This window comes from Ictalurus furcatus, chromosome 16, assembly GCF_023375685.1.
Source record: "Ictalurus furcatus strain D&B chromosome 16, Billie_1.0, whole genome shotgun sequence".
Lineage (NCBI taxonomy): Eukaryota > Metazoa > Chordata > Actinopteri > Siluriformes > Ictaluridae > Ictalurus > Ictalurus furcatus.
This window is the reverse complement of record NC_071270.1, coordinates 18,424,510-18,446,765: the sequence shown is the minus strand read 5'-3', so window position 1 is coordinate 18,446,765 and position 22,256 is coordinate 18,424,510. Positions and strand designations below refer to the sequence as shown.

The 22,256-nt window shown below is 39.6% G+C and overlaps 1 protein-coding gene across 8 annotated transcripts in view; it reads left to right on the top strand.

The window, feature by feature from the left end:
- psd3l (pleckstrin and Sec7 domain containing 3, like) overlaps nucleotides 1-21,020 on the top strand; it is a 118,996-nt gene extending 97,976 nt beyond the window's left edge. For all 8 annotated transcript variants that reach the window (XM_053645401.1, XM_053645400.1, XM_053645406.1 and 5 more), the window contains 6 exons: nucleotides 1,178-1,371; nucleotides 3,230-3,300; nucleotides 8,781-8,938; nucleotides 9,540-9,684; nucleotides 11,722-11,865; nucleotides 20,095-21,020. In XM_053645401.1, coding sequence (XP_053501376.1) covers nucleotides 1,178-1,371; nucleotides 3,230-3,300; nucleotides 8,781-8,938; nucleotides 9,540-9,684; nucleotides 11,722-11,865; nucleotides 20,095-20,295 — 913 coding nt within the window. In that variant the 3' untranslated portion in view covers nucleotides 20,296-21,020. The remainder of the gene's footprint in view (nucleotides 1-1,177; nucleotides 1,372-3,229; nucleotides 3,301-8,780; nucleotides 8,939-9,539; nucleotides 9,685-11,721; nucleotides 11,866-20,094) is intronic.
- Nucleotides 21,021-22,256: the final 1,236 nt, after the last annotated feature.

The window sequence follows — 22,256 nt, the reverse complement described above, 5'->3', positions numbered from 1 at the left end:
AGACCAGCTTGGTTTCAAAGCACATGACTGGGTGGATCATTATCATCAGAGATAATTGTGTGTTTAGTTACCTGCAACAAAATGACTCAAGTTTTACTTGGGTGAGGGCGGGGGGGGGATGCACACAGAGAGCTTCTAAAAGTGCTGATGCACCGGCTTGTACCTGTACCCATAATAACACACTCGCATAGTGGGTGTGAGAGCAGCAGTGACGAGAACTTTGTCCCTCTCAGAGAGCATTTTCTGTTTGAGTAGTAGCTTATTGCGCATAGGTAAAGTCAAGCAGAGTTAAAAAAAAAAAAAAAAAACAGAAAAAACCTAGAATGTATGTGTGGAGATGCCTGTATTGATTGTGATGATGCTGGAGAGGTGGTGAGAGCTAAATGGTTGTGCTGTTATGTATTCTTTTAAAAAACAACGTAGATTCCCTCCTACACATCAGCCCACGTTGTCTTTCACCAGCTTTTAGATACGTATTAATGGAATTCCACTAGATCCTTTACTTTGTGTGGGAAATGTTTTTTTTTTTTTTGTAAAACCATTTCATTTATTTGTTTTGCATGTAACAGCTTATTACACTCCGTCATATTAGTTTCCTTATTTCTGATATAAAACTTCACACTGTCGTTGCACTTCAGTATATTGTAATGGAGAGCAGACAGTCTTCTTCATCCACTTCTCCTACAGCGCTACAATGTGATGATTACAAAAATAGTTGATTGCATAAGTGGTGTTTTTTTAAATTTTATAAATAGTGTAGGATAGTAAGCGGAGTATTTAAGTTCCCTATGCAGGACGGATCATCACGGTTGTTTAGGAAAATAATCAAATCTGTTTCTATGTAGTTATATTAAGCATACATTATCTGACCCCCAGTGATCTATAACTAAGAGATACTAAAGCTTATTGCTCAGTCATGTGTGAAGAGGAAAAGGAAAGGGGGGGCGGCGTCGGCACCTCTAGTTCACTACTGCAGTGCGGAGCATCAATTTTGTATGGACCTAAAAATATACCAAATATTTGTAAAATCCGGTTTAAAATCATTTTTGTGCTACACAGTGGGGTTACCAAATTAGCAAAACCAAGTGGACCATGTCTTTGCTTCAGAAATCTCATTAGCACAGTAGGATAAAGTAAATTCGGTGCGTAACTGTGGTGTTTTTTGTTTTGCCCTCAGTGACGGGGACGAGTTGAAGAAATCGCTGTCTGAGCTCGCGGACACAAAGAACGACAATGCCCACACGAAGAGCATCAGCAGGATCAGCAGCAGCAGCAACCCTTTCCTGGATATCGCCCATGACCCCAACGCTGCTGTTTACAAAGCAGGCTTTCTGGCTCGTAAAATCCACGCTGACATGGATGGCAAGAAAAGTAAGAGTAATAAACGAGGAGTAAAACTTTACAGGAGGGGTATAAATATACGGGAAAATCGTCATTGACTGGGTGACGTGATGCAACCCGACATGAATTATTTTCCTATAACAACATCTTCTGAAGTGGTTTGTTCCCCTTATATCACAGCGATTACATTTTGTATCAATTAAAGAACACCACATTTATCCCGTTATGTTTGTAGGTGTGGAACTTCCCCGAAACAAGTCATTTACACAATAGAAGCTATAAAAACATCCTCTGACCAACTTCTCTCCTTTTTATTTTCCTCTAACAAGACAAAAAAATAATAAATGCACAGCGTATGTTACTAAGAACTCTGAGAGTCCTGACTGACTGTTAGGCAGCGCTGACACTGGTGACTCCTTCCATAAACCTTCAATAAACTTCACCGTGTCAACGATTCTACGTTTTCCTTTACTAAAGAACAATGCATTTAAAAAATTGTGTTATTATTAATCATCATGCACGTCCCTGTGAGTTAGTTACTATGGAAAGGACGACATCCCAGAACGAGCGCATTAATATAAACCTGTGATTTGCCTAACAGCCAGATCTGCCATTATAGAAAACGAACCTTCAGACCAATCAGATTCGTGTCTTCGCCAAACAGTGTCACATTAATGAGCGAACTGTGCGAGCATTGCGGTTAGATTCCTTAACAAATGTATAGTCGTTTTTAAATTTTACATAGTTTTTTAAAGAAAAGACTTAAAATTTGCCATTCTTTGTTCTGAATGTTTGCTTTTTTTTTGTTTGTAAGAAATACAGATTCCTTATCTCACATTAACATAATTAAATGGGTTTTTTCCCCTTAAAAAATGAATAAATAAATCGAGGTAATGGGTGATGTAATCCACTAGAATAAAGGAGCTAATGCAAAGTGGAGAAGGTTATTAAAATAATTACTGAATTGTACAAGCTGGCAGGAGGAAGAGCAGGTTGAATACAGCAATGCTAATAGCCTGGCACGAATGCATAGCATTCACCGTTAGTGCTTTTTATTTCATGACCACGTCCGTCCCCTGTATAATGAGTTTCGGCCGACACCAAAAGAAAAAAAAAGAATTTGGACTGGTTAGTATTGTGCTTACGTCTGAGGATTAAAGCCCAGCTCTGCAGAATGTCACTGTGGCATTTAGTTACACACACACACACACACCCTGGCAATCTGATAGCATGGCTTCATCTTGATATGGTCTAAAATTAAATAGAATATCATAGTATCATAATATCATTTTGACAATATGCTAACAGGTGGCCCATTTGCTTTAACCTGCCAGAACGTAATGACAGCATTGCACCAAAATAGGCGTCTCTCCTCCTATTGCAGCTCTCTAAAGCCATTCAAGCGTAAAAGATTTATAAAGACATGGTTAGAAACCGATCTCTGATCAACAGCTAATAAATTTCCAAATCTGATGGAAGTAAGATTAGTTTGTGGTGTCAGTCCGAGTACAGCAGTTTCACGCCATCTCCGGAATACCGTGTGCCAGCAAGGTCAAGTCCACCCACGGGACCGACTACTCTATTATAGTCGAGATAAAAACAGCAGGGCTTATGTGTGCCGTTCCTGCGTTTGGATCATCCAGTCATACGGTGCAACTAATCAAAAAGAAAACCTGCTAAATCTCTTGCTTATAAATAAACTTGATGTAGTGATGCAAATGCTATAAGGACATATTTAAGCAAAAAAAAACCAAACAAACCATGAAATGTTTGAATGCATTACCTGTTATTTATGTATTGCAGCGTTGACTATTCAGCGCATGCAAGCTGAATTCTTTACTTTTTATGTTCACAAGGTTTATACATGCCTCTTGTTCATCTTTTCTAGCCCCTAGAGGAAAGAGAGGCTGGAAGACATTTTATGCTGTTCTCAAAGGCATGATCCTGTATTTACAGAAGGTACTTTTCCCCACTCACTTTCCTGCTCTTACTGTGGCTAAACATGGCATTTAAATGGGATTATTCACATCATTTAAAGTCGTATAAGTTATTGCAAAATTTTATTTACATCCTGTTCATCTCTGTAAGTGATTACAGCAGCCAACATTAAGGTTCGTGGTACGTTGTGGTGGTCATCAGTCACGCGTTGCTACTGTCTGTTTTTTCCACTATATAACCGCAGATAAATATGTGCCTGTGCAACACTTTGCACTGCATTCATTTGTATGCAGAGCAACGACGAACATGCGTTACATTTCTCATGTTTTATTTTGAATTATAGGTGCTTTCAGAATAATTTACACTCGTGTTTGCTTTCCATTAAAAAATAATTGACCTATTAACAAGCAACAAGGCACTTCCTATTTGTTGTAAATGTTTTTCCACAGTCATTTGCATGTTCCTGTTTAAAAAATAATAATAAAAAAAAAACAAAGAACAACAATGAAAATACTAAACCGTTAGTCATAGATTGAACTTGTGTGTTTCGAACATCGGAAACAGTTTCTACGGCAACGTATGTAGGAACGGAATATTCCCCATTAATGTGCATGTACACCGTTTGCCTTTATAACCGTTTGCCTTTTAACATTTATGCAGCTTTTCTCCTCTCGGTTTTAATATGAACCCACCATTTTTTAGGAAATCCATTGTAGACACTATCCAAACAGTCAACAAAATCATCTATAGACTCAACAACCTGTCAGGTGTCTTTCATGAAGCTTCTTGTGAAATAATTCCAAACCGAATGTCGGTTATGGTTGTTAAGTAAGGAATAAAACACTCAGGGTATGCCGTTATAGGAAAATAATTAACAACAGAGTGGTGTGATGCAATCTGACATGAAGTAGAGGACCGTTAGAGCCGTGAAGTTGATTATTTATCAATCTCGAAGCGATTTATTCCGCTTATACTGCAGCAGTTTGCCAACGATTGCCATTATTAATTTCAGTTTGGATAGGATTTGGATGGTCCGGGTTACAGCTCTTGATGTTTCATAGATCCATCTATAGACTGAGCTCATCCCTAGTCCTATCACTATCTATCTATCTATCTATCTATCTATCTTTACATTTTCTTCTTGCTCTGGAGACCAAGAGGTTCTTGGCAAACTTTCTCTTTTTCTTCCATCCAGAATCCATGGGGGATGCATATTTTTACACTCGACTGTATGTGGAGAACAGTATGTCCTTTTGCAAGTATGTGTCAGTCGCAGGCTGTAAATACATTGCTGGAGGTGTGTTAAGGCTTTGCAAAGCCAGATTAGCGTATGCTCCTTTACATTTATCGTGCTTGGGGGGAGTGGGGCGCAGTATAGGAAGTCAATTGGATAATTCTGACTTGCAAAGATAATTATATACAATAAATGTACACAGTTGGGTTTTTTTTGTGTTTTCTTTTAGTGCCATCCATTAGAGAGAGATTAGCTGAGAGTACTGACAGCTTTTAGCACAAAAAATGCTGCCTGTTTCCTAGCAATCTGTGTTGTCAGTTTTCTGATGGAAGCTGCTGATGGACAGTTGTATGGAAAAAACGTGATGCCTAGTTATTATCTTGCCTGCATATGTAATAGTTTATTAATACAAAGCTCAGAATAAACTATGTAAAAGTACTACAAGACGAGCGAATCAAAACAAAATGCATTTATTCGTATCAAAAAACGACTTGTATGCGCTTAATAAAAGCTCGACAGTGGCTCTGAGACAGTCCTGGGATTTAAACCCGCAACCTTCCAGACATCGGGACAAAACCTTTACAGTGGTAGTTCACATAGGCGCAGTTATGGAGCCGCAGTGTTTTATGTGAGGCACAGGCATGAGCGCATTGCTAGGAAACAAGAAGGATGTTTGTCTACATTTCCTGACTGATTTCAGCTTGAGCCAGAGCTTTTCATGGCGTCACCAGTCATCGAGCAGTGTGCCTGATATATTAACTGAGGAGTGGCGATCATGTTGAATGAATCTTTGTGACTCATCAGCAGTACACAGCGAAGTGTAGATTTGAATTTGAAATGGACCTTTGACTTCGTGTGGAGACGAAGGGTCTCAACAGTCTTGACTTGCACTAACCAGAACATGACTGATTCGCTTTACTCCCTCAGCCAGTGTGGGCTGTATTTAGAGTCGGCAGCTTGTGTATTACGTGGGCAAAGTTAAGCGTATTCAGAAATGATAATGACTCTTTATTTATCTCACATACATATGCACAGGGAAATTATTTTCTTCGTATACCCCAGGATGTCAGAAAGCTGGGGTCAGAGCGCAGGGTCAGCCATGATACAGCACTCCTGGAGCAGTGAAGGTTAAGGGCCTTGCTCAAGGGCCCAACAATGGCAGCTTTGCAGTGCTGGGGCTTGAACCCCTGACCTTCCGATCAGTAACCCAGAGCCTTAACCCAATGACGGGGGGCAGTGGTGGCTTGGTGGTTAAGTCAAATGGGTTATGCATAAGTCGATACAGGTTATGCAAGGTTGCTCAGTTGTTCTTGAGTTTTTCGGGAGCGCCTATACTGCCGACTTTAAACACTATCGCTTGCCTTTAAGCCCCCAAAAATCTGGGATAGAAAATGTGGCCTGAACAAGGAAACTGAGTTTTATGGGGTTTTTAAAAAAATTATTATTATTGTCTTTGCTGTATTATGATTTGAAATAAAAGCTAGAGACAATTAAAAATGACGACATGAACGAGAAGATGGCAAGCATTAGCGTCATGGCAACAGCTACTATGTGTTTAGTAGGCTATACACTGATCAGCTATAAAATTAAAACCACCTTCCTAATATTGTGTAGGTGCCCCTTGTGCCACCAGAACAGCAGCGAGCTGTAATAATAAAGAGTCATAATAAAATGTCTCATTTATGTTAATACTGTTGTATCTGCGTATTAGTAAATGAACACAGCTCAAGCTGTTTCTTCTTCTGCAAACCCAGATGTTTGTGATATGATCACATTTCATTTCATTCTGAATTTATTTACGTTACACTGTAATCATAATGCTGTGGAATATGTGAATATGTCTTTATAGCTGTCATTACGATGGGCATTTAATGCGCTGCTTGGTTCACTGCTTTCCCCTTCTAACAGGCTCACTTATAGATGATGTAAACCATAGCAACTATATTTTAAAGACCTCCAGAGGTTCCTTCATTCTGTGTGGATGGTGTGGATTTAAACACTGGTTAAAATAAACATGTATATTTTCAGAGAGACTTGGTGCAGATGACTAATGGGGTTATTTTTGTCATCGTTCTTCTCTCTAAAATGTCTCAAAACAATGTTACACCATCCTATGAATAGTAGGATCTAAAATGTCATCACTTACCAACTAGTTCACTTGATAGTATCATTTGATTTAATGTAAATGTAATTAATTTGAAAAAAAAAATCAGCATATGGTTGACTTGAAATGTAAAGATGAATGAGTATTCGTATCTATCTATCTACCGATCTTTATCTATATTTATATTTCAATCAGATTTGACTTCAAATCTATTTATTATTAAACGTGGTAAGCACTACATCAGTACAGAGTGGGTGTACAGTTGTATTTTTAGATCTATTTCTTTGTGTATTGGTTTTCCTATATAAATGTTCATGAATATGTCGCTTTCCATCTTTAAATATTTAACTGATTAAATTGACTTTCCCACTCCATGCTCTTTCTCTAAATGTTACTTGGAGACTTCTCGGAGACACTGGAGTTATAAATGTGCAGTAAAAATGTAGCCTTTTAAGCCCATCAAAGCTGCAAGCATCTGAGAACAGCTGAACTTTTTTTATGTGAGGAGTAGCGGCCCTGGAATATGAAAAGTGATAACCTTGACATCACATCTGATAGACCGAAGGCGAGTCGCTGCTGTTTACCATTCGCCACACACGTGTCAGCGTGGCCAGAATTTATAACCTAGCTTCTCCTGCACCTCGCTGACCTGGTTTACACTTCTCACTATAGCCACAAGTTCTGATAACACCTCCCACTCGGTTATTTACCTCGGTCTGGTCTGGAACGTACACGCAATGAAGCTTTTTCACGCTGACTCTAACTGTATTTTTAGAGTCTAAATATGTTATTGAGCAGCAACACATTATTACTTATGTTTAGCATGATTGTTTATTATGTTGTACTGTGTGTGTGGTGTGAATTTTTGGAAGGTTTCTTTAAATTCTCATCCAGTGCCTTTTCCAAGAACTGCATTTATAGCCACAAATTCTGGATGCTGGATATATACCGTTTCTTTTAAAGGCATGATGCAGGGGACTGGGTTTGGAGGAGTCTTAAACTGTTGGGAATATGATTGGATGTTTTGTGTGTGTGAGTGTGTGTGTGTGTGTGTGTGTGTGTGTGTGTATATATATATATATATATATATATATATATATATATATATATATATATATATATATATATATATATATATATATACACACACACACACACACACACACACACACACACACACATATGGTAATCCCCTCATTTAATACAACAACGCACAAATTATGCAAAAACACTAGCATTGTTTATACAGTTGAATTCTTCAACCTAATTGGTCAGAAAGTTTATTCATTTTCTATAACAGCACAGTTCTGGCATTAGTCACTTGTTCTAATATGTTAACATTTCTATAGTAGCAACTCATTCACAGGGGCTTGTATGGTGGTCACATAGTCCAAGTCTAATAACAGATTTAAAATGTGCCGTTAGTTGCCAAATAAAAAATGTATAAGTGTTGATATGGTGAAATTTTCTATAAGGAGATGTGTGTTTAACATTTGTGGAAGGAGTCTGCAATGTCAGCGCTATGTAGTGGTCCCGAAGTTGTATGAACTTCAAGAGAGAGAAGAAATCTGTTGAGAGAACAACTGTTTATAACTTCTATAATATGAATGTAATTATAAATGGTTAAAAAAAAGTGTCATTAATAGTTTAAAAATGGTTCTTGTTGGCAAATTGCTGTGGTATAAAGGAATAAAACGCTCGTGTTTAAGTCCGAAACGCAGGCTATAAAGTTATCGGTCATTCTGAATGTTCTTCACTAAATTAAAATAGAAGAAATTTAAATAAATAGTCAACCTTTTCTGGTTTTAAATAGAAGGATGGTTTCTCACAAGACCTCTAAATAACTATTCATGAGTAATACAAAGACATCTGAATCTTGCTGAATTTGACCACAAGCGTTCATGTTTGGGTGTGCATCCAGTGTTTGAGGCAGTAATAAATTCTGTCATTTCTCTGTTGTTTATTGTAGAAAAGGCAAGAAAAGAATGCAGACGCTTTTCTTCAAATTAAGAACTTGATGTAGCGTGCTCAGGCTTTCATATCATCTGGAAGACTAATACCCCTCAGCTTGGGTTGTGCCACTTAGACAAATCATAATTTTTCATGGAAATGTAATAAATATATTTCTTAGCTACATTAAGTGCTGTCCTTTTTGTCCTGCAGGATGAGTACAAACCTGAGAAGGCCCTGTCCGAGGAGGACCTGAAGAACGCCATCAGCGTGCATCATGCCCTGGCCATAAAGGCAGTAGATTACGAGAAGAAGCCCAACGTGCTGAAACTGAAGACAGCCGACTGGAGAGTCTTCCTCTTTCAAGCCCAGTAAGAGTCACTGACTGTCCAGGAAATGCGCAGTTTATCGAAGACAGAAATGCCATCACTCACAGGACCACACTGGAGATAGGGGAGACAAGAGACCTCCCTTGGAACCAAAATCTAATTTCATGCTTGGGTTCCTAGTGAAAACACATTTTTCTTCCCTCTTAGTCTGTCCTAGCTGTTACTTTTTTTTTTTCTTTTTCCCCTTTCACCTACTTGCCTTAGTATTCATGGCAAACTAAATAGAACCTAATCAATAAAAATAGACTGGAGCTCTCCTCAGGAACCATTTTTAAATGTCTTAATTAGTGCTGTTCACTCTGTGACAGTAGTAAAGTACTGCAGCACCTTAATAGGCACATAGTGAGAACATTCCTGCTCTTTCCCCACAGTGTCAATGGTCTAAGATACTTTTTTTTTTTTTGCCTCAAAGTAGCCTGGAACGTTTTAATGCATTCCATATAATGACTCTGTCAGTAGTGCAATACAATAGGAAATATTATCACTCTGTGATTCTCAAGCAGATAAATTTTAATCCACTTAACGGTCAAGGCAGGCTTTTTCACCATATAGCAAGTGCTCACTGTGTCTCTTTCCTCCACAGGAGCCCTGAGGAGATGGAGTCCTGGATCAGAGTCATCAACTCGGTGGCTGCCATGTTTTCCGCACCCTCCTTCCCCGCTGCCATCGGGTCGCAGAAGAAATTCAGCCGCCCGCTGCTGCCAGCCACCACCACCAGGATGTCACAGGTGAAATCAACCACAAATGCAAGCATGCCTATAGATTAAGGATTACTAACAGCATCGTGCCTCTTTTACACTTGGTAACAAAATTAGTGGATGTAGAAAACCGGATGACGTGTCTGAATTCCACTATTAGTTTTGTCTAAATTCTCAGTGATCTATTTAATACAGATCATCACTTTTAACTCTGTCTCGAAGTACGCTGGCGTTCCGTTATGCCGGCGGAATGGAAATCGACCTATCGCACATTTTCAATAGGTAGAAACAAATGTATGATTTTTGTCAGCACAAGTTTGTTATAAGACTCTGTAGTCAGGACTCTGTTGGGTTTCTGTGTGTAGAGTATCATGACTCTGCTGGTGAGTAGAGCGATGGGAAAGGAGAGGGGTGTGAGCCCCCTGCTGGGCAAACAATTCACACCTCTCCACAATAACATTGGTACAGAGATAAAACGGACAGCAGAACTAAAGCTTTTTTGATTGTAAAACACCGTATACGACTGCCACAATAAAATTATAACATATAAACCTAGTAGGCTAGGTAAAAAAATTAATGAAATGCTTATAAAAAACTGCAAATTCTTAAAGCCTTAAGTGTCTACTCTTATATGAGCCATTAACCACTATTGTGGAGTGTGACATCACAAACAAATCCAAAGCTGAACACGGACACCCCAAAACAGGTGGAAATTCACATTTTTTTGCCTCTGGGAGTGTGAATCCCACAGCAATCCACGGTTGAGAGCCAAGGGAGAAAAATTGGACGTGCTGTTTCCGTGGGAGAGATGGTATAGTCTTTCTCGCCTGTGATTGGCACTAGCCAATTGTGTGAGTCTGTGAGAGGGCAGATCGAGAGGGCACTTGTCCTAGGAGTTTGATACGCTGCCCTGTGATGTAGCATGAGCAGCAGTTGAAAAAGATGCATTTGGATGGCTTTACGTATCTTGGAGGAAGCACTGGTTAGACTTAACCCTCCCCAGTTAGTAGTTGTCGTTTGATAGGGTAGAGTTGGCTGGTCAGTGGTTATGAATTGACAGGAGAAAATGGGAGAAAATCCATATAATTAGTTCACAAGTCAGACCAGAGTGGGTAAATAAAATTAAAAATCTGTGAAACTCTCCCCTTTCTGATCGAATGTCTCTAGCCCTGTAGCTACTCTCTGGTCCACTGAGCTGCCTTTAGCTAAATAATTTACATTAATGCTACAATAGAGAATCTGCAACAAACATAGTGGTGGTTCATGTTTAAAGAAAACGAGTAGCTGAGTCATATCCAATTTTTTCCATGCATTTATCGACTGCTACAGTATTTTTTTTTTTTTTTTTTGAAGTACTCAGTTAGGTACACTGAAATACTCTCAGCCTATGTTATACTATTCTAAATAGTGAACAAGTGAGTGAGGGAGCGATTTCAATTCAATTTTATTTGTATAGCGCTTTTAATAATGGACATTGTCTCAAAGCAGCTTTACAGAAACATATAAACACGGTATACAGATTTTAAGTGTGTGGATTTATCCCTATTGAGCGAGCCGGTGACGACGGTAGCAAGGAAAAACTCCCTAAGATGATATGAGGAAGAAACCTTGAGAGGAACCAGACTCGGAAGGGAACCCGTCCTCATCTGGGTAACAACGGATAGTGTGAAAGTAAAAGAACGTTCATTATGTTTTTTTTTTTTATATGAAGTCTGTTTGTTGAACTAGTCCACTGATCAATAAAGGAGATCTGAGTGAAAAATTGTATGTGGTACTTGCAGTCCTAAGGCCATAACAGCAACCGTAGTCCCAGCAACCACAGCGAGAGTGCCCATGTGGAATTGAGGTCCAAAACCAGTTCCATGGTACTTCAAGCGGTACTTCAGACACAGTGTTGAATTAAAGTTTGTCCTAGGCTAATTCTAATGGAACTACTGTATCTAACTATGGGAATCACTACAATGATTTTTCTGCTTAATGTTAAACTACTGGATGTGGATGTATATTTCTAGGTAAAGGCGTTTAAGCTGGAGTTCTAGTTTTACTCATCTTTTCGTTGTATCGCAGGAGGAGCAGCTGAAGTCGCATGAGGCCAAGCTGAAGCACATCTCCACAGAATTAGCCGAGCACAGGTCCTACCCTCCAGACAGGAAGGTCAAAGCCAAGGAGGTTGATGAATACCGCCTGAAAGAGCACTACCTAGAATTTGAGGTAAAGAAATCAGCGCTCGCATTGCAAGTACTTGTTGCATTACACTTTTATTAAATCGTTAAAGCCATTGTTTTCATATTTACTCTGTCACTTCAGTACATGCTTGCACTCATTGTCTTTGACACATTTTCGCGGAGAGTGCTAGAACAGTGCTTGCCTCGATTTGACAGAAATAGGCTTGTTTACATATGCTGACAGATGCTCTGCCGAACACTGGCTCTTTTATTCACCGGACTTGAATGACTGACGGGGAAGAAGGGAATTCTGAGCCACTACACTACTAGTGCATTTTTAACTGCTTTCTTTTTCTTTTCTTTTCTTTTTTAATTAATCTACACTTTGTTTTAAGAAGATGGAATTACTTGTTCAATGGATCAACATCATCTCAGCATAATCATAATGTTATATAGTGGTGCTTGAAAGTTGGTGCATAAATATGACCTAAAACATCATCAGAGTTTCACAGAACTCCTAAAAGTATATCAAGAGAACCCATTTAAACAAATGAGACAAAAATATTATACTTATTGTATATATTATACATTTATTGAGGAAATGATCCAATATTGCATATTTGTGAGTGGCAAAAGTATGTAAACCTCTAGGATTGGCAGTTTATTTGAAGGTGAAATTAGAGTGTTTTCAATCAATGGGATGGCAATCAGGTGTGAGTGAGCACCCGGTTTTATTTAAACAATGGGGATCTATCAATGTCTGATTTTCACAACACATGTTTGTGGAAGTGTATCATGGCACAAACAAAGGAGATTTCTGAGGACCTCAGAAAAAGAGTTGTTGATGCTGATCAGGCTGGAAAAGGTTACAAAACCATCTCTAAAGAGTTTGGACTCAACCAATCCACAGTCAGACAGATTGTGTACAAATGGAGGCCAGACCATTGTTATGCTCATCAGGAGTGGTCAACCAAAAAAAGATCACTCCAAGAGCAAGTAGTAGTCTGCGAGGTCACAAAGGAACCCACGATAACTTCTAAGCAACTAAAAACAACTATTGGCTAATGTTCATGAGACCACCATAAGGAGAACACTAAACAACAATGGCAGGGTTGCAAGGAGAAAGTCAGTGCTCTCCAAAAAGAACATTGCTGCCCATCTGCAGTTTGCTAAAGATCACGTGGACAAGCCAAAAGTCTATTGGAAAAAATGTTTTGTGGACAGAAGAGACCAAAATAGATTTTTTTTTTTTTTTTTTTTAATGAGAAGCGTTAAGTTTGGAGAAAGGAAAACACTGCATTCTAGCATAAGAACCTCATCCCATCTGTGAAACATGGTGGTGGTAGTAACATGGTTTGGGACTGTTTTCCTGCATCTGAGCCTGGACGACTTACCATCGTTGATGGAACAATGAATTCTAAATGATTCTGAATGACCAGCCAATTCTGAAGGAAAATGTCAGGACATCTGCTCATGAACTGAATCTCAAGAGAAAGTGGGTCATGCAGCAAGACAACGACCCTAAACACACAAGTCATTCTACTGAAGAATGGTTACAGAAGAAAAAAGTTGATGTTTTGGAATGGCCAAGTCAAAGTCCTGCCCTTAACCCAATAGAAATGTTGTGGAAGGACCTGAAGCGAGCTGTTAATGTGAGGAAACTCACCAACATCCCAGAGCTGAAGCTGTTCTGTACTGAGGAATGGGCTAAAATTCCTCCAAGTTGATGTGCAGGACTGATCAACAGTTACTGGAAACGTTTACCTGCAGTTATTGCTGCACAAGGGGGTCACAGCAGATACTGAAAGCAGAGATTCACATACTTTTGCCATTCACGGATATGTAATATTGGATCATTTTCTTGTATAAATACATGGCCATGTATAATATTTTTGTCTCATTTGTTTAATTGGATTCTCCTTGTCTACTTTTAGGACTTCTGATGATGATGATGGAAATCTGATGATGTTTTAGGTCATATTTATGCAGCGATACAGAAAATTCTAAAGGGATCACAAACTTGCAAGCACCACTGTATGGTATTTTTGTACTAATTAGCAAAAGGTCACATTAATGAATTCAGTGAAAGGGAACACATGATACATAATTTCTCTCGTAACTATTTAACCGTCGGAATCAGCAGAGGCTTTCGCAGAACACGTAAGTCTTTACTTTGTGCAAAAGCCTAGTAACTGTTTCCATCTATTTTAATTTCGTGTCTAATCCCTTTGTGAATATTTGTTGAATGTTTGTTCTACTCTCTAATTACTTTCCCCAAGGCTTCTTACAAATGGTACAAGACCATGCTTGAGGGAGCCGTTGTTAGAAAGAGATGTTACTAAACCCTCCCACACAGTCTTGTATTCCGTGTATCCTGCATGTAGTTTTCAAGCAAATTGAGTATTGTTTATTCAGGTGCTGAATTGTTGGGTGGTGCTGTATTTATGTTATACCCATGAGAAGCTATTGGTTGTCTGATCTCAGATATAAGTGCTAACTTTTTTTTTTTTTTTTCCTCACTCACCATTTTCCAGCATCATTCAATGTCATGTTAATGCAAATTCCAGCGTAGAAGTAGTAGAGACTAGAAATGTTTGAATCAAAGCTCCAGAATGCAGTGCAGCTGTATGACACAGTTCAACCGAGTTACGGCAAAGAATCAGCCTAAAAGATTAAAGTGCTGCTGCATCACTCTCTGTAGGTATAGATCAGGGGTGTCCAATCTTATCCGGAAAGGGCCGGTGTGGGTGCAGGTTTTCATTCCAACCAAGCAGAAGCCACACCTGAGTCTATTGAAAGCCAAGATCAACTGATTAAACAGGTGGAATCAGGTGTGGCTCTTGCTTGGTTGGAATGAAAACCTGCACCCACACCGGCCCTTTCCGGATAAGATTGGACACCCCTTGATGAAGTAAGGGCCAAATCTCACTGGTGCCTCTATTAGCAGGTGGGTAATGTAGAAAGTGGATATCCATAATGAAAATAGACCAACATGATGATGAAACATGTTTAAACTCAGAATTTCATTATCAAATAAATCACGGTTGCCATTGAAGATCACGTTAATTATAAAGATTAATGTGCAGTCGTTCAAGCTGGGGTTGATCCTCCACCCTGAACTCTCACACATCCTTCAGTGTCCAAAGGGCTTAGCTGAAAACAGCGATTTATTCTTACATCTATACTCCCTGCGTTCCCTGTTACTCCCTGTTACCTTCAATGATTTTGATAAAGTATTCTGTGGCACAGTTAAAAGCAACCACAGAAACTTAATTCACAGTTGATGTAGCAAATAAAGGGTCGTTGAAGGTTACTGGCCAACTATGAATTCCCATGGAAAAACAATCAACTAATCCTGCAGCATGCCTCAGGCTGTCCATAGCTCATTCGTTAAAAATGTTGGTGCAGACACAAGCCTGCTGAAACCCAGGCAGTGTCTGGGGAGTTCATGCAAAGATTACATCTGCCAGCAGTGCGGACATGACACCATGCATCTCGAGATAACGAGTACAGCAGTGCTGAAGAGCACAAATGCCTCCAGTCGGAAGTGCCGAGGAGGACCAGGACTTGGTTTTAGAGAGAAATATGTCCACATCCGAGGTACGTCAAATGCAGCAGTAATCCCACTATACGGTTTGGTTGGGTTTCCTTTTGATTCTGGTTCCTCTCAAGGTTTTGTACTCGTGTTGGCTGAGGGACTGACTCGGGAACCTAACTCTAAATCTGCATGCAGAGCTCTAAAAAGCCGTCTCGTGACGATGCCGATTTGTTTAAAGCGCTCTACAAATAAAATTGAATCGAATGCATAAGTAACACTTTCTGTGAGACGCTAAAAAGCTCCAGTGCTTTATTTTCATAGCCACAATGGATAATTTGTCAAAGAAACAAATATGAAGCTGCGATATGAAACATCAGTCGTTTGCTTAGCCGTGTCACATTTAAGGGCAGCTTGACGATGAACTTTTTCAAATAGCGGGTGGCAGGTGTTGCTTGCTGTAGTAATGAGATGATTTGCAGTAGAGCCACGACGCCTCCAAGCAGCCAGGAGATTTAGACAAACACGCAAATCAGAATTCACCACTAGGAAATGGACATTTTGGCACAGTGGAATATTATCGTAATATAAAGCCTGTTCTTTGCAGGTGAAGTGAAAGATAGATGGTCAAATCTTGGCTAATATTTTGCAGCACCACGTAAATGGCGAATGGCTTTTAGGGAAATTAAATCAATTGTATTCCAGTATGGTTCTGAATTTCATTGCTGTTGAATTTCAGACAGATGTGTAAACAGTAGGACGTGTAATTATTATTATTATTATTATTATTATTATTATTATTATTATTAGATTAACAAATACCCCCAGCTGCTTGATCTACTGCCTGTTGACACTGCTCCGTTCTGCAGTATTGGGACACGCATGACTCTGAGATAGTTTCCCACAGGCCATAAGACTGCTGAAGAACAGCACACTGCACCTGTACATTACACATTACATCATCTACTGCACTCAGCACTTTACTTACCCACCTAACTGTTTACATATACTGCTACAAACATATTTATATTAATTATATAGTCATATAAACACTACTTGTTGCCATTACCAGAATTCTTGCATTATACTGTACAGCTCAATATATATGGTTTATTACATTTTTTTTTTTTTTTTTAATGCACGCAACAACAGCTCTGTATTTTACTGTGTCTTTTGTATTTTATATTCCCTGTATCTCTACTTATTCTTATTTACACCACAGAGCTGTAGAATTCACACATCTTAACTGGTCAGAAGGTGTTGATTCATTTTCTACAACAGCACAGCTCTGACCGTAGTGCCATCTGGAATTCAAACGATATGTTTATACCACGTCTAACTCCTTTTAATATATTATCTTTCTATAGTAATGGCAAATTCAGAAGGCTTCTATGATGGATTACGCTACATAATCGAACGCTAATAACACATGTATAAACAAGCTGATTATTTAACAAAGGAAAAAGGTATCGTTGATGATCTGGTGAAGTTTTCTGTAAGGAGACATTTATTTAATATTTACAGAAGGAGTCTTGCTTTTTTTCCGTCAAGTTGTGTTTTATTTCGTCTCAATACTTTTGACACAGATTGAATTCCATATATTAACTTCAAGTAAGTGGGGGGGGGGGGGGAGTCTGGTGAAGTATAAGAGGAATACAGCACTCCAGGATGTGCTGTTGTACCTGATTAATAAACTCTGGGGTGGTAACAGGAACTCTGTTAACTCACTGACTTTGATTTTAGAGCCTTTTATATGTTTTTATCTTTTCTGGACACGGATCCATTGTTCTAATATCTCTCTCTCTCTCTCTCTCTCTCTCTCTCTCTCTCTCTCTCTCTATATATATATATATATATATATATATATATATATATATATATATATATATATATATATATATATATATATATATATAAAAATAAAATCCCTTGGTTGAGAAAGCAGGATGCTAGTTTGCACATCATGCATGAGATCATTTTTGCGATAATGTTCTACTCCATCTCTGCGCAAATGGCCGCAGTAATGGTGGCTGCTCCTTTCACCCGTCCTGTTTGCAGCGCTGCACTTCAGAGCTCTCGACTGGGTGCGGATGGAGTGGATTGATCTCCTGCAGTGTGCTTCAAACACTAAGCACACCTCCCTCAGATCTTCACAGCAGTGGCATGAAACTCTTTGGAACAAAGCCCCTGTACTGCATTACCATCAGATGCCACTAATCAATCTGTGCTTCATGTCTCTTTGCCCCCTCCCTCGGAACACGCTCCATATCAAAGGAAGCTACAGCTCCAACATCTCCCGAGCTTGCTTTCTAATTCATGTGAGAGACCCATGGACTGTGTTCTGTCATTGGGCCATACTTACGCTTCTGCTGCTGGAGACGTTCTCAGATTGAAACCTCGGATTCGTATTAGTTCCTGGACCTTTTAGATTGACGTTCCAGAAGCGTATTTAGTTCCTGCTCCGTAGCAATTTTTTATTTTTTTTGGAGGAGTCACTAAAGTGCACCTATTATGTTTTTTTCAAATATTACCCTACATGTAGTGTGTTATGTAGCTGTTTGTGAATGTAAAAACATCTGCAAAGTTTCAATAATCAAAGCGCATGACAAATGGAGTTATTGATTCCCAAAATAAGGAACCGATAATGAACAGCTAAAACGAGTCGTCAGTAATTCCAGACTTGCTCCCTGTACTAACTTATGTAGGTTTGTCACAAAAAAAGCCCCGCCTCTGATGATCTTCGGCTGCTTGGTAACAGACAGAGCTGAAACTCGTTAGTTAGTACTGGATAGTGGGCGTTTCCTTTTCGCCACACGCTGACAGCGGTAGACCAATCACATCAGACTGGGACATCTGACCAATCAGAGCAGAGTATGCTCTCTCTAAAGGAGGAGTTTAGACTGAATCCTTTAGAACGGATCATCGAACGAGTCGTTTGTGACACTGGGGGGAAAAAGGTAATGCTGCGATTTGAATTATGAGCACATTAAAGTGTTTTTTTGACCTTGGATGCATGTAAATCTATTGTATGAGACTTTTAAAACAAAATTAGGCACGTTACAAACCCATAATAGGTGTGCTTTAAGTGGTGTTGGTGGTGTTATACCGCCAGTTGGTCCAATGCTGAATGAATCCCGTCTTTGAAAACCTAGGTTTAGTTGTCCTAAAGCTTATAATATGTCTGTGGTGACACAAGTAAAGCAGAATTTTCTTGACTCTCTGCTGAGTCATTGAGAGAACGTTGTGCTTGTTTGTAACGAAACGCAGTTCTCAAGCGGCACAAAAGACTTGATGTGTAAGATATCTTTCTGCTTTCTGTTCTCATGTCCATGTGGGTTTCCTCTGTTCTCCAGTTCGCTCCTGCATCCCAAAAATCAATGCTAATGCTGAAGGTGGGATCGGCTACTCTGAATCGCCCTTAGGTGTGAACGAGCCATCCGTGGTGCATTCCTGTATTCCACCAAGTACTCCTGAAAAATGAATGAATGAAGGTTAATAACGTGTAATCATATTTACAACGACAAAGTTCTGCACGTTCTCGATGTTCTCCGTGTCCGCAGTGTTGCTGGCCCATCGTGCAGTTCACATCACTTCTGTTTTAGATCCTCAAAATGGAACGGTTCTACAAAGAAACCATCTTCACATCGTCTGTGTGTTTTTGGGGAAGTAATCGATTCTCTGGGAATCTCTTTTAGGCACGTTGCAGATCAATAGGTCTGACTGTGTGGGTTACACTTGAGTGATTAAAGGCGGAGCTTTATTCACATAACCTCTAATGCTACATTAGGCATTTGATTGAAAGTTTTGAAAGACGTGTGTATTTATTGTAAAAGCAGAAGTGACGTTACCGCGCGTGCTGAAGCGTTTCGTTCAGGATGCGAGAGCGCGTGTGTGTGGTGCATGACTTCAGGATTTGAAATACAGTAACCTTTTTATGTAAGACAGTGTTGAAGAGCTGCGTGTTCTCTGCAGGTATAACAGACACGGTCTGACAGCATCTCGCTGCGCTCGGGTAAAGCCGTGCTGTAGGCGGGAATCTCTCTTTCTAATGATACGACCGGGTACACAGTAATCTTACCTCTGCAAGTCTATCCTGTTTCTGTGTCACTCCTTTATTAAGTGCCACACAGTGCCGGTTTTATTTCTAAATATAGAAATGATCTTAAGTTTATTTTGCGTTTAAGAGCTTCATACTGTAAAACAGATGAGAAGATCTGGCTAGTCTAGCTCAATCAGCAGGCTTATTGGTACGTTTCTGCAGGTTGGATGTTGAGCTGAGGAATGCTGATATGTCTATGGGTTTTGGCTGGTGTAATTGGCAGTTCATTATGAAGATGTTTTCTTGCATTATAAACTGAAGACATGTGATCAATTGAACCAGGGATGCTCATCTGTCTCGGACCATGCTGCAGCCGAGTAAGCATGTGGTGCTGAATGTGTAGGGAAAAAAAACGGCTTAATTTTCATTTCATCTCGAAAGGGTTTTGCACATACCGTCTTTTTAATTAGCGTACAGTCTTATGGGGGTAAATGCTTTTTTTTTTTTACTCCGTAATGATCAAAAATGAATGTATTTTCATAAAACAAATGTTTTTTAAATCTCAAGTTAAAGTGCTATGATTTTCAATTATATTCCCAGAAAAGTACAGTGAGAGTGAATCACGTACTGAAGTGCTGCATGAAGAGCAGTGCATTGTTAATGTCTTATTTTTCAAGGCCGTGTGTCTTTGGCGTTTGCAGGAAAACCGTTACGAGACGTACGTGAAGCTGTTGAAGGACGGCGTGAAGGAGGTTCTGACTGCTAAAGAGAACGATGCAGCTCTGAAGAAATCCCAGTCCAGCCCACACCTCAACCAGGAGTCCCAGCCGGCCGCGGCCAAAATCAAGCGCAACACGTCCGAGAGGAAGGACTACCGTCCCGAGACGCCCAAAGTCACATAGACGGCGTGTCTTTCTCCACCCCTCTTGAAAAACAAGAGCCATTCTTCACAACATGTGAATATATTCTAGTGTAATTTATTCTCTGCCACTGTTGTAAACGGAAAACTGTTGTGTAAAATGTAATCGAATCGATACTCGTCCTCTTTAGATCGACTGGTGCTCGTGTAGCTGTTTGTAGGAGACATTACTTACATCCGTGTGGTCCTTTTTCGTTTGGTTTCAGTGTCGTTGACATCGTCGCAGTTGTCATTGTCGTGATGAGCGTGTGATTTATTTTTTTTTCCTTGCGAGACGGTCGCTCGGGTCGTTCCCGCCGTGTCGCGTCTCGAAACATGATTTGCCTTTCACTCGAGACGAGTAGTGCTTTCTCGCCTACGGTTTAGAACCGATTTCCACAGCAGTTTCTTTGTGCATACAGTAGGCATTAGACGCGTTCTTTCTCTGAAGGTCGTTTTAGTATGGAAATGAAGTGAACATTAAAACCAGTTTCTAGGCAAGTAAGGCTTCCGGAGAGAACGGACAGGAGGCTCGAATGCTTTTCTCCTAATCGAGAGGAACGTTCTTTAAGGACCGCCGAGATTTTTATTTTTTCATTACAGTGATGCATCAGGATGTGAACACAGGAACACCGTGCGTCGGGTCATGATCAACAACTCAGCGGTTTAATTCTTTATTACTATAGCAAAACGAAGAGATACCCAAATCTCTCTCACTCTCACAGTCTCTCTCTCTCTCTCTCTCACTCTCACAGTCTCTCGCTCTCACTCACACTCACTCACTCTTTCTCTCTCTCTCTCTCTCTCTCTCTCTCACATACACATACACACACACTCACTCACTCTTTCTCTCTCTCTCTCTCTCTCTCTCTCTCTCTCTCTCTCTCACATACACATACACACACACACTCACTCACTCTTTCTCTCTCTCTCTCTCTCACATACACATACACACACACACTCACTCACTCTTTCTCTCTCTCTCTCTCTCACATACACACACACACTCACTCACTCTTTCTCTCTCTCTCTCTCTCTCTCTCTCTCACATACACACACACACTCACTCACTCTCTCTCTCTCTCACACACACGCACACACTCACTCTTTCTCTCACACACACACACACACACTCATTCTCACTCTTACAATCTCTTTCTCTCTCTCTCTCTCTGTCAATTGTACCAGCATGTTACAGCAGTTTAGAAAATATGAAAAAAAGCCAGTTCATTATTTTTTAATGATAAACATGAGGTACTTAACAGCGATCGTTTGAAGCGAAGTTGAGTTGTATTTACAAAACATGGCTTTTCAGACTTGCAGAATGATGAACATCATTGGTGCAGGCGAGCCAATTATTTTTTTAAACTCTTAAAATAAAAAGTATTCTACCTTTTTTTTTTTTTGTTGTTGTTGTTTGTTTTTGTTTCGTTTAGTTTTTTTGCGTAGTGTAAATGCCAATGCTCCTTTAGTGTATTTTATAATCTTATATATTTGGATTTATAATTCTCAGTTCAGGACATTATTGTTGTAAAGATGAAATTAGTATTTATAGTGCACTTTATGACCTAGTTCTTCGGTTTGAGTATTTAGAGCTTTATAAAAAATGAAAAAAAAAAATGAGTAGTGATGCGTTTCTTGGCTACATCACAGGTTTTTTCAGGCCGTGTAAATCGTGTTTAGCTTATTGAAGGTACTGAGCTGAATGTACGTTTTATTTTTCTCCGTCAGCTCGAGCTGTAGCGTGTTAGTTCGTCAGTGGTTCTATAGTTTCGCCCTTATAAGTAGGTTGTGCAAAGACGAAGTTTCCTTTTAGGAGGCTATTTACGATGCTGTATAACAAGGAACGATCGCCTTTTGGTGACGTCGCTCTTGATTTTCGAAGCCGCCGCTGTTTTCTTTAGGCAAAGGACTGAACACTATGAGCATTTTTACACTTCCATTGCTAATTGCACAAGTTTTCCA